At 46.0% G+C, this 12,697-nt stretch overlaps 1 protein-coding gene across 1 annotated transcript in view; it reads right to left on the reverse strand.

The window, feature by feature from the left end:
- The window catches only part of CSMD3 (CUB and Sushi multiple domains 3), a 779,390-nt gene extending 767,275 nt beyond the window's left edge, over window positions 1-12,115 (reverse strand). Inside the window, exon 1 of the mRNA XM_036436812.2 lies at window positions 11,938-12,115. Coding sequence (XP_036292705.1) covers window positions 11,938-12,115 — 178 coding nt within the window. The remainder of the gene's footprint in view (window positions 1-11,937) is intronic.
- Between the last annotated feature and the right edge of the window lie 582 nt (window positions 12,116-12,697).

A 12,697-nucleotide genomic window follows, 5' to 3' on the forward strand; every position in this document is an offset into this window, starting at 1 on the left:
TTTATTTGTTTGTTTGTTTGTTTGTTTATTTATTTATTTATTTTTAAGTCATGAACAGAGTGCATTGAACATGAATTAAATACAAGCAATCCCAGGCCAGTCAGCATTTCTATTGCAAACTTCATTTAAGAGAGTTTATCATCTCTTTCATCTTTAGACATTATGGAGCTGGAAACTGGCACACAAATTAGCAGTCTGGATGCAAATTTGTTTACATGAGAATTTGAATCAGTTCAGCTGTTTTGATTTAGACATCAGTCAAAAAACCTTAACTCGGGTTTTTTCTGTACATGTGGATACTGAGTAAATATTTTGTCTAGACTACATAGCTCAGTCCATCAGAGCACAGAGCCAATAAATCCAATATATCCTGTGTTTCATCTCCAGAAGATTCAGTTGTGTTTATTCTGCCTGTTCTCCTAACTTTGATCTGTTATCTTGCAAATGCAGCTTCTAGCAACACAGGGCTCAATGTTAGATAGAACATGCAGGTAGATCAGCATAAATTCACTACCAACATTTGGGGGAAATTCAAATTATATGTCCCATAGCAGATTCAGGAGAGTCATTTTTGTATCTGAAAATATAATTTAAAGACTGAAAGCCAAGTCATTTCTAACAATTGCAAATTACTTGAAATTAACAGTATCTTATTATTCTTTAATAGAATAAAAAAGTAGACTCATATTCACTTCTATACATTAAAATATTCATAATAAAATACAGCTTAACCTTATATTTTTGAAGTATCCACTTAGTTCATAAACCTCAGGTACCCGTTATGTGGTATTATAAAAGAAAACAAAATAAATATTTTTTCTTCAGGATTTCAAATCAGAGAATCCTCATAGGGTAAACAAACAAAAATAGTAAAAGATATGTCCCTATAGAAAAATAAAATAAATATTTGAGAAATTAGAATAATATAAAATAACACAACTGACAATTTTATTAAGTAACTATGAAACAAGCGATTAATGGGAATGTGAACAAGATTTAAAAATATATTTTAGTTAGCAATCCACTTCCCCTTCCCATCACCAAAATCATCAAAGCAAAATGTCAAGTCAATTTCTGATTTAAAATTTCAATGAACTAGGTGAATTATTATAAAAATAGAGTTGATATTAAAAGAAAAAACTTGGCTGACAAACAATTCTTAACATTACAAAACTTCTGGAATTCATAATTATAGGAAATAGACTTGGAGACATATTGTAGATGTACCTTTATCTCTGACTTTTGCCAACTGAGGAGAAATCTATCCCAATACATCTAGCTATTATAAGATGCAAAACTATTTAAATAAATAAGGATGTCCCATTAAAAAAAGAAAGTGTTCAATGTAACAAGTGTGCTCTATGAACATTGTACATGAGGGTATTATTAGAATATCTCAGCTTTAAAATTTTAAATGTAGATAAAAATAGCATCTCTAAAATATATACCAACAAAAAAATAACTTTTTAACAGTGCAAGAAGAAAAAGTCTAGTTAATATTGGGGGTGTCTGAAGTTCAGAAAGGACAAAGGATAGTACTCCTGTTACATATGAAAATACATTTTATCATGTTCACAAGAAAGCGTAATCTATTAAATAGATGCATTTTTTATAGATGATATATATATTTCAATGCTCGCATTTAATTTTTAGGTCAATCTTTAAATTGCATATTAAGTTTCTCATTTACATGTGTGTATGTGTGTCTCCTAACACAATTGCTTCAGGAAATACTATTTTACCATAAATCTGGTTACGATTTTGGGGTAAGCACAGTGTGCTTTCATCTCAAAAAACTTTACTCCCATAAACCAATTAGGAACAATTAAGGAGGCTCATAAGGCAGCATCCAATAAAGAGAAATGTGCCCTCTTCAGGAAATGTAAAGTCTGGTTTGCACTCTAGCTTGGCAAGTCACTTCATTTCTCTTACCTGCTTCCTCTTTATGTGAAGATAGCCAGCTACCCCTATACATTTTACCAGGGTGTACTTACAGAATGACAGAATGGAGTAGACTGTATTGATGGAACCTGGGAATGAATATTTTTAAGTATCTTCCCTTGGCCCACAAATAAATCTAATGTACATTTCCTGACTATTTGACACTAGTCTAGGTAGTAAAAATGGGTTTTCAGAGCTTTCCCATCCTTAAATTTCTACAGAATCAAATGGAAGATTTAGGTACCAAAGGAACAAATTTATTTTACAAGGATCATAATACAGCTTGTAAACCATTTTTATGCCCATATATTATTTTATAAGTGAAGTCCATAAATTCATCTGCATTCATAAATTGTTAATTTCACTCAAGACGCTGGGTTGGAATCTAAGAGTTATAGTTGAATTGTTTTTTGCACTTAATACATTAAAGAGTTTTATGTGTTGTATCAACATATTTAACTTAGGTATTACTGCACATTTACCTCATTTACTATTGCTTATAAAAGTAGAAAATATTTTTCACATTTATTTTATAGAATCTTTTAGAGAATAAAGGAGGACAAGTAAAATATGTTGAAAAATTACAAACTGAGACCTTATATGTCACTGTTGCTATAAGTTATATAAATAACATAAATATTAATTTTAGACTTTCTTTTAAATTAAATTCTTGAAGTCTCAATTTTTCTCTTAAAAATGAAAAGATTTCATTAGTAACTTAGTCATTTATAGCTTTAGTTTTTGATAAGTCTATGAACTTATAAATTTATTATCATTTCAGGTTTCACTCAACAACTAGCTAATCATATAATCCTGGAAAGTCTATGCACCTCTCTAGACTTTGTAATGTGGATAATTTGTAATAGAAGAGAGTAATCAGTACATAGGAAGTAACAGCTACCTCACAAGATGCTTGACAGAATTCTAAGCACAAAAATGAGGGAAAGAATCATTGTGTAAGATGTTAATGACACACTAAAGGGCTTAGTATACAGCTTCCCACATAAGAAAAAAAAGACATAAAGAATTATGTCCTGATACTATTTCCCAAAACATAACAATATCTTATATCCTCTCTCTAAATGAAGTACCTCTGAACATTTTGGAGTCAACCAGATAGATTTGCTGTATAATAGAAAGCGATGGCAGGAACTCCTGCTTTTTCAAAGTTATTAACATTTAATAAATCCATTTCTGCAGAATCTATTTCCACTTAAAATTTTCCTTTCAAAATGGTATCCAATCATATTTTAAATGTAATATTTTTTATAATTCTTACAATCATTTAAAAATATATAATCATAATTATTCCTTTTAAATAGGCTAATATAAAGCAAAGACAGTAAGAAGACTTTTGTAATCTTGAACATTATAAACTCAGCCTTTAAGAGAATCACTCATTACTTTTCTATATTTCAATCACATTCTGAACATTTAAACTTCTCAAACTTACTAGCATTCATTATTTTGGATATTTTACTCCCATATCCCATTCTTTTGGAAAAAAGTAGAAAAGATCTTCCATATCAATAAAATTAAAGATAACCCATTAATATCATTGATTGTTCTTATGCTATTAATATATTATAATGTACTATTTTTCCTTTGGTAGAGTTTTGAATGACAGCATTTTCTTATATAGCCCATGTAAAAGAAATATGCACATGAGAATGCAGGTGACTGAGAATAAATAAATTTTATGTTAATAAGACTTAAACATAATGAAAATGCAGAAAAAAATTAAGAACAAATTTTCTAGATATAAAAGCTTTTATACAAAATTGTTCCAGATTATAAGAAAAAATAAATAAGAATTTCATTCTAAATACTATCCCTCAAAGTTCACTATGAGATGTAAAAAGCTGTCAATACACTGATTTTATTTTATAGACATATTATTATGAAATAGATTATTAAAACATGATTATTTATTTGACATACATATTACGTATTTTAGAAATTGTTTTTATTACATACCGGTAATTATTTCTTTTTGTCTTCTACAAAACAAGTGGTTTGCATTTTTAAAATTTGACCACACAACATATAACCATTAATTGATATGTGGTACTTAAATATTAACTGTTGTGGTTTTCTTCATTGGTACCATCTCTGTAGTAAAACTGATAAGGCATAGTACAAAGAGAGTTGAACATGAACTTGAATGTCAATGATCTAGTCTCAATGCTGGAGTTAATGATCTTTGTAACCTAGTAAAAATCACTTCTCCTTCCCAGGCATGTGCATTTATTGTATCAAAATATTAGCATGGAACTAGCTGATATTTAAGAATCCTTCCAGCACTGTAAACATTATGATCCGTGACAAGATGAATAACACTAGTTCATGTGTTTGCATTAATTGATCAATATTAAAATAAATCAATATGGAAATGTAACAGATGAAATGAGCCCAGAATCGGGGGTCACATTTTGAAGCTATGGTTCTGGCCTTGATTCACAGAGCCAGCACCTGAAGTAGCCGAGGAACGGTGATAAGTAGACATTTCAGAGTGTTTCTCAAATGGATAACAGCCTGGGAACTTGGCCAACGTGCAATAATAGCTAGTGAGAAGAGGCTGCATTTTTTTTATTTACTGCTATGGGAAACTTAAGGCTGCTTGTGTAAGGGATAAAGTGTGTGAAAGTTCATATGCTTTTGCACATGGACGTGTATTTGATAATACTGATGATTGCTAGGGTTGGGCACTATATATGTTACCTCTATAATCTCCTTAGAGTCCTACTGATATCTTAAACTTTTTAAAAAATAGATATAAAAATGAAGCTAAGGAAGTTGAATTGCTAGTAGAACCATGATTTGACATCAGGGTCATGGTGGCTCCAGAGCCCTTGCTCTTTCCACATTACCCCTGTGATCCTCAAATTGTAGAGTGCATCAGCATGACTTGGATGGCTTATTAAAAATAGCAATTGTCTATGCCAAACTATTGGGGTGTCTGGTTCAATAGACCTGTGGTGGGGATCTGAGAGTTCATATTTTTAACATGTTTCCAGAGGGTGCTACTTGCTCAGGGACATTTAGAAAATCACTGTAGACTCGCAGGCGTCTTCAAACTACGGCCCGTGGGCCACATGCGGCCCGCAGAGGAGTCTGATCCGGCCCGCCAGGTTTTTTGGGCAGTGAGCGCAGCCGAGGTGTTACAGTAGGAATTAGTAGTTCATATAGTCCGGCCCTCCAGCTCTCTGAGGGACCGTGATCTGGCCCCCACTTTAAAAAGTTTGAGGACCCCTAGAGCAACCACTTAAGAGCCAGTAGAATAATATTGCGAGATCTAATGCCACATGCTGGTCATTGATATTCCTGCTATCCAATTACAAGGCATGTGATGATGCATATGGTAATGGTTTCTTAGAAGAGATTTCAAATTGCGTTGTGGGCAACAAGCCATTATTATATAAAAAATATTAATCCTTGTTAATTCTCAACAGGCACCAAGAAATAGTTTAATGAAGGGCCTCACGGCATGACACATTTCATGGCTGCAAGATGGGAAGATTGAGAGAAGGTTTATCGTTAGTACTAAGACCAGGAATACTGGAAGACACTCAATAAATTAATTTTTTAAATATATTTTATTGATTTTGTACAGAGAGGGAGAGAGATAGAGAGTTAGAATCATCGATGAGAGAGAGTCATAGATCAGCTGCCCCTTGCACACCCCTCACTGGGGATATGCCCGCAACCAAGGTACATGCCCTTGACCGGAATCGAACTCGGGACCTTCCAGTCCCCAAGCCGACGCTCTATGCATTGAGCCAAACCGGTTTCGGCAATAAATTAATTTTTTAGTAAAAGTGATCATCCTGATGAGAATGGGAGCCTCATAAGGGTCTAATTCTGAGGAAATCTTGAAGACATGAGATTGATCTCCCTAGAAAGTACCATGAATCACCCCCCCCCACCACCACTCACTCAGAGAGAAAAGATGAATTTGCTAAGAATAGTGTCTGTTCTATCACCCTTACCAGACAGATCTCATCCAAAATCCCAATCAGAACTGCCATGGTATCCCAAAATGATAAACCCCTTTAAATTATGAGTAAAGGGAATGGAAGAAAGAATAGAAACAGGAGTTATGTTTTAATGTATACATAGATCAAATATTTAAAATTGCTTTACATTTTTTATTTGTATCCACACATTTTTTTTTTCATAATCTCTTCCTTTGCAAGCATTGTACTCCTAATCTCCCAAACACTGGAATTCAAAATGCAAGATGGCGTATTTTCTCAAATAGTCATGTTGCCTAGAGTAATATGTTCCTTGCAAGACATATTGTTGGGTGCCTCCAAGGTATTTTACAAACTGGACAAACATTGAAAGAATTTGATATCCTGAATTGCATTCTAGAGATCCTGATGACTACATAGAAGAAAATCACCCCTTGGGACACATGGGGGACGTATATTTGGAGCCCAAGAAACTGAAGTTTAGTTTGTTTTACTTACTGCTATTTGAGATCGTAGAAAGCATTTAACATGAGTGCTTCTTTCCAAATAAGCACAAGACATTATTAATGTCCTACCTCTCTTACCACTTTGCTTTCCCAGATCTCACTTATAATAGAGTTTTACTTACACTATATTTACAACTATGTACAGATGCCATTAGCTACTGCTTCATTTTATAATTCCATTGTTTCTGTAGACACCAGATTGGGTGTTCAGGGGAAAGACATGTACACCCCAAATCTACTTAGTTACCCCACGAATAGTAACGCTAAGTAATATCACGAACAGTTACAACTCCTGCAGTTGAGTCCATGCTCCTGGAGTACTTCATAGAGTGAGTGATTACACCCCCGTTCTCCTTTAAGGATCTCCACGGAGCTGGTACTGGGTTTGCAAGAAGCTAAAACGTGCTCCTTAATTATTTCTGCTCACACTTTTGCTACCATTGGTGTGTGTGTGTGTGTGTGTGTGTGTGTGTGTGTGTGTGTGTGAGAGAGAGAGAGAGAGAGAGAGAGAGAGAGAGAGAGAGAGAGAGAGAGAGAGAGAGAGAGGAGCCCTTCCCAAACACCAGCAGATTCGGGGAAAATATGTCGCTGCACAAAAAAATGACATTTCAGAACAATTTCAACCAGGTAACTGTCCAGGGCAAGTCCCACTCAGCCTTCTGGGTACCCGTTCAAGCCTTTCCCGGGCGGCACATCGCTTTGGCTTAGCTCCTGGGCAGTGCCAAGCCTCCCCCAGGCGGGTGCTCAGGGAGCAGGGACCCCGCCTGGTGCCCGAGCGGATCTTCTTTCCGGGCGCCCTGCCTCATTGCTTATTCTGCAATGCTCTGCGGGCCCTGGCGCGTCCCGCACCCTGCCCTGAGCTGGGGGTGGGGGGGAGGGCCCCCGGTGCCCGGGGTGACCCCGCGCCCTTCCATCCCTCCCGCTCTCTCCAGGGTCCACCGAAGCCACCGCGCGCTGGAACCCTGGCGCGGGCTCCCCCTGCTTGTGGTTCAGCGACGGGGCCGGGGTGGGGTGCGGGCGATCGACTGGCGGCTTCCCGGGAGGTTTCCCAGCTCCCCCGCGCCTGTTGGAGTTGCAGTTGGGAGCGGGCAGCAGCGTGGTCAGCGCGGGGAGAGGGAGCTTTGGGCGCCTGGGGCAGAGGGGTGAGGGTGGCAGGGGCGCAGCTCACCCCACCACAGAGTCTGGGGAACAGGAACGCTCTGTTCCCGAGGACTCCCCTCCCCGGGTTCACCTGGCCTCCCAGAGGCCCCTCCGTGTCCATCCACGTGGACCTTCCCCTCCGAGCGACACACACACACACACACACACACACACACACACACACACACACACGAAGGCAGGCACGCGTGCAGATCCAAGGCAGGCTTTCAGCTGCAACCCCAGAGGCCCTAGGGAATGTCAGGGAGGCTGGCCTTCTAGAAGACAGGAACTCATACTCCCAGTGGGGATAGATGGCGGGGAGAGACACCTGTCCACACGCGGCCAGACAGGGAAGCCTGGCTCACGCGCAAAGGCCAGCATCTCCCAGCAGGAGGCTCAGTCTGGAAACCCCCAGGGAAGGCTTTGGTTGGACATGATGGCTTGGCGTGGCGGGGGGAGGGGGGGGGCGGTCTTTTGTTTGTTGTTATTGTTTGGTACAGACCTTAACCCAGCCCAGCCCTCTTGGAAAAGCTAGTTTCCTTGGGGGGGGGGGGGGGGGGGGTCAGACTTTAGACTTGAGGGCAGGAATGGGAGGGTGTCAGCCCTCGGAGGGCAGGGCAGGGCCACCCTAGGCTGGGTGCAAGGTGAGGACACCTGAAACAAGACCCTTTCCAGTGGTGATTCACTGGGGGAGAGAGAGAGAGAGAGAGAGAGAGAGAGAGAGAGAGAGAGAGAGAGAGAGAGAGAGTAGCCCCAGTCTTGCAGAAGAGCATTATGGTGGGAGTGAGACCTCCTCGGAGTTCTAAGGCTCCAGCAAACAGAGATCCTTCTGGAAGTCCAGGGTCCCAAGAGAAACCCCAGATGCACGCCCAGGCTTAGGCTTGCAGGACCAGCGCCCTGGCTCCCACCTGCTGGGGGCCAAGGTCAGTGTGTTCTGTGCCCTGGGTTCGCTGGGATCCCAGGAGAAGGCGTGTGGGAACCCCCCCCCCCCACGCGTGTGTGTTGACGTGGGCGGGACTTTCCAGCACGACATGGAGATCCAGCTCCTCTCCCAGCGAGCCCTGGGCAGGCAGGCAGGCTGCAGCTGCAGGCTGCATCTCAGAAGCCTCTGCTTGTGTGTTTCCCTTGCAACCAGCCAGCCTCAGTTCCAAGCAGCCCCTGCCCTGCGGGCCCCCAACCCCCCCAAATCCCTATCCCCACCCCGCAATGTGCTGCCCTGCAAATGTAGATGATGATCATGGGGATAAAACAGCCAGAGGAGGTTGCCTCTCTCTTCAACCCCACTCTGGAGGCTCAGGCCTAACCCAGGGCCCCTCTGTCTCCCAGGGAGCCCCTCTGCGTGTGCTGTGGACGGCGGAGGGGAGAAGGTGCAGGGATGGCGAGGGCGGGCACCGGGTGGCAACCTCCAGGCGGAGCTGCTCTGCTCGCTGGGAAAGCTGCGCCCCCTGAACTTCTCTGCGCCCCTGAGCCCGCGTGGGCTCCACCTGCCGAGCCTTCCTCCCCAACGACGCCCGTGCCCAGCTGTCCCGTGGGCCCCTGGGTCCAGAGGAACCCGCGTGGAAGGCAACAGCAGGCAGGGACAAGAGGGCAAGCAGCATGGATGCCATGTCAGCAGTGCCCCCCCCCCCCCCCCCGCTTTTTAAGGAAAGCCTGGAGACTCTGGTGAAATGGAAATAAAAATGGGGAGAGAGAAGCAGCAGCAGCTGTGCCCCCTGGCAGGCACCCCCAGACCTCAGGGAGGAGGTTCAGGTTAGTGTTGGTGTTTCCGTATGTGAGGATCGCGTGCCAAGTTGTGCCACAGACGAGGTGCCTTCCAAGGGGCAGAGAAGGGACCCTCAAGGACCTCTCTGCCATGAAGCACGTTTGTTGTTTGTTGTGTGTGTGTGTGTGTGTGTGTGTGTGTGTGTGTGTGTTTAAACGGTCCTGTAGAACCTCCGTTCTGTATGGGACCAAAGCAGAGCGTGCCGCACGACTTTCCTCCCCATGTCCCCACACCGAAAACATCCTTCGTGGGGACCCCTTTGCTCCACGAGAAGTTGCAAGGAGAGGAGAAGGGGTCCCGTTTCCGGTGCCATTGGAAGCCAATGCAGGCGCTCTTCCTTCCCGCCCCCCGCCCCCCACCCCCCCCACCCCGCACCCCTGATTCTGCAAACGCCCGAGGTGCGGGCCGCGGGGCCGGGATGCAGGCGGCAGGCTCGCTGTTCCTGGGGCGGGAGGGTGGGCGGGACTGCTCTCTCTGCGTCGGAGACCCCCCCCCCCTCTCCCTACCTGCCCCCTTGGATGCGTTTTGGCTCAACAGGTTACCCCTTGGAAACTCGTGCTTCACCCCGGGTCACCCTCTCCGGCAGGACCCCTCACCCCCCCTCCACACACACACACGCATCACCACCACGTCTGCCTGCGCCGCGCTGTGCCGGCTCCCCGCGCCCATCACGCCTCTAGCAGGCAGCCCCGGGCCATCCATTCACCAAGGACTCCCGGGCAGGCGAACCAAGCATGCATGCGAGGCTCCCCGCACTTGGAGCCGGCGACGAACCCCCCCCCCCCCCCCGCCGCCTCCCTCGTGCAAGCAAGCAGCCCCGAGCCGCGTCCCGTGCACCCCCCGGTGCAGTTATGCAGCTCAGAACCATCGGAGGGCTCCGGGCTGCGCCGGGGTTCCCGGGGCCGGGGGCGGAGGGGGTGGGGAATCCAGCTCAGAGGAGGAGCAGGTTGAGATTGCAGGGCTGTTGCTGCCAAAGGGACCAGGGCGACTTCTTGGCATGTGGAGGTGCACATGAACATTCGAGACCTGCCCCCCCCCCCATCGTGGGTCCTCAGAGAGGGAGAGGGAACCCCTCCCACCCAAAACATGAGTTATCATTTCCACGGAATGCAAATGGGCTGCCTTCTGCAGGGGCGAGGGGACAGCCAGCTGCAAGCTGGACAATAAACTGTTTCATAGAGACCCGGCGGGTTGCGGGTTCGGAGGGGAGCTCCCCCACAAAGGAAGAAGCGGCCAGTTTGTGTGGACAGCCTTGGCGCGCCTGGGCCAGACACCCCCCTCCCCCCGCCCCAACACACACACACACACACACACACACACACACACACACACCGCCTCCTCGTGACACACAGGCGCCCGGGGATTGGAAACTGGCTTCCCTGAGAGCCAGAGCCACCGTGTCTAGGAGATCTGACAGGAGTATGGGGAGGTGATTGTTCAGAAAGGATAGCATGAGTCATAAACACCCCCTGGGCGTTCTTTGCGGCAATTAATGGGGAGCAGGGCGCGGGATAAGTTATGGAATAGAGCTAGGGATCTATGCCTCTCTCTACCCCCACCCCCCAAGCCCCTCCCCAGGACAGTTCTCCTTCCAGTGATCCTGACTGTCCCCCTAGCCTTCCTGTTTGGGAATACACTGCACATCCCACCCACCACCTCCCCTTGTCTGTGCATGTGACACTCACTCTACCTGTCTGAACGCCCAGACTTGCTGGGGATTTTATTTTATTTTTTTTCTTTTGGGTCCTCCGCTAATGACTTTCTTCCTACCTTCCTTTCATCCCCAAGGGTGCATCTTGACACTTCAAGGTGTCTCAGACCGTTGGAAAGCCTCGTTTTTTAAGCCAAACCTCTGCCACTGGATTCAGAGAAGCTCAGCTCCCCTACCATGCACCAACGGAGAAGAGCCCACATAGAATGTGTTCACATATGTTCACATAGACATGAAGATACGTATGTGTAGGCAGACCCTGCGCCCCAAGGCATTGAAAACCACCACATTCCCAGCCTGCAGGTAACTTTCCCACCGGAAAGGGTTAAGAGAGAGAGAGAGAGAGAGAGAGAGAGAGAGAGAGAGAGAGAGAGAGAGAGAGAGAGTGGCATTTGCGGGACTGTCTTTCATATAAATATTCCAACCGGGGCATCAGACCCGACTGGTCTGAGTAGCCATCAAGGCAATCCCCACCGCCGAGAAAGTCTTTGCGGAGGAATGCTGCCTTGGACATGCCCGCGTGAGAGGCTCTAGGAACCAACTCACGTCTCCGTTTGAGCATACTGCAAGAATATTTATTGAGCACCGGCTCAATCACTGCATTGAACGCCAAATCTGGCAAGCAAAATGCATTTCCTATCCGAGAAAGGGGAAGGGGGGGGGGGGCGGGGAGGGGAGAGAGCTGTGAATCAACTCCTTCTTCAGTATTATTACGCTTATTTTTATCGGTGCAAATTACAAAGTAACCTTCCAGCCTCTCTCTCTCTCTCTCTCTCTCTCTCTCTCTCTCTCTCTCTCTCTCTCTCTCTCTGGTGACAAGTCAGCTCACCTCCATCCAAAGCAGACGGGAACCCCCCCCCCCCAAAAAAAAATTTAAAATAAAATAAAATAAAGCAGTCCTACCTTTCACACAAGACACCGTCAACAAAAAGACGAGGTTCCCGAACGTAAATCCACTTTTGATGCCCATGTTCTTCAGGAGGAGGAGGTCGAGGCGGCCGCATCTAGCGCATCTCCCGGGGCCGGGCTGCCGGGGCTGGGCGCCCGGGGCCCGGCGCTCCGCTCCGCGGCCGCCGCTCATGCTCTCCGCCCGCCCGCAGCCCGGTCCCGCTGCCCGCCCGGCGCCCGCCGAGCTGTGGCTGTGGCGGTGGCGGTGGCGGTGGTGGGTGCGCGGTCGGTCACAGCTCGGAGTGAATGGTGTTTCTGGGATACCACAGCAACCTTGACGAGGACTCAACCATCTCTCCGACGGGGGCACCGAGGCTCCGTACTCTGGATGCCGCCTGTGCCTGTGCGTTCTTCCCTCCCCTCCGCCCCAAACCTGCCGCCTCGATGCTGCCAGCTCCTTGCAGGAACCAGCAGACACCACTAGTGAGCCCTCTGCAAGCCCAGCTCCTCCGCGCTCTGACAAACTCCCCACGATGTTTGCAAATCCGGGGGGGAGGGGGGCTGCTCGGGGTGTGTGTGTGTGTGTGTGTGTGTGTGTGTGTGTGTGTCCCTCCTCCCCTCCCCTCCCCTTCCCTCCCCCGGAGTGATCAATTCTGCCTGTTACAAGCAGCCGGAGAAAGATGATGGGAGGGAGCTCTCCACGGCAGCCTGGGAATCAGAGAGGCATGCTACAAGGAGGGTTTTTGGTCGGAGGATCGGGGCTGCTTTGGGGGGA

This window comes from Pipistrellus kuhlii, unplaced genomic scaffold (genome assembly GCF_014108245.1).
Source record: "Pipistrellus kuhlii isolate mPipKuh1 unplaced genomic scaffold, mPipKuh1.p scaffold_m20_p_14, whole genome shotgun sequence".
NCBI lineage: Eukaryota > Metazoa > Chordata > Mammalia > Chiroptera > Vespertilionidae > Pipistrellus > Pipistrellus kuhlii.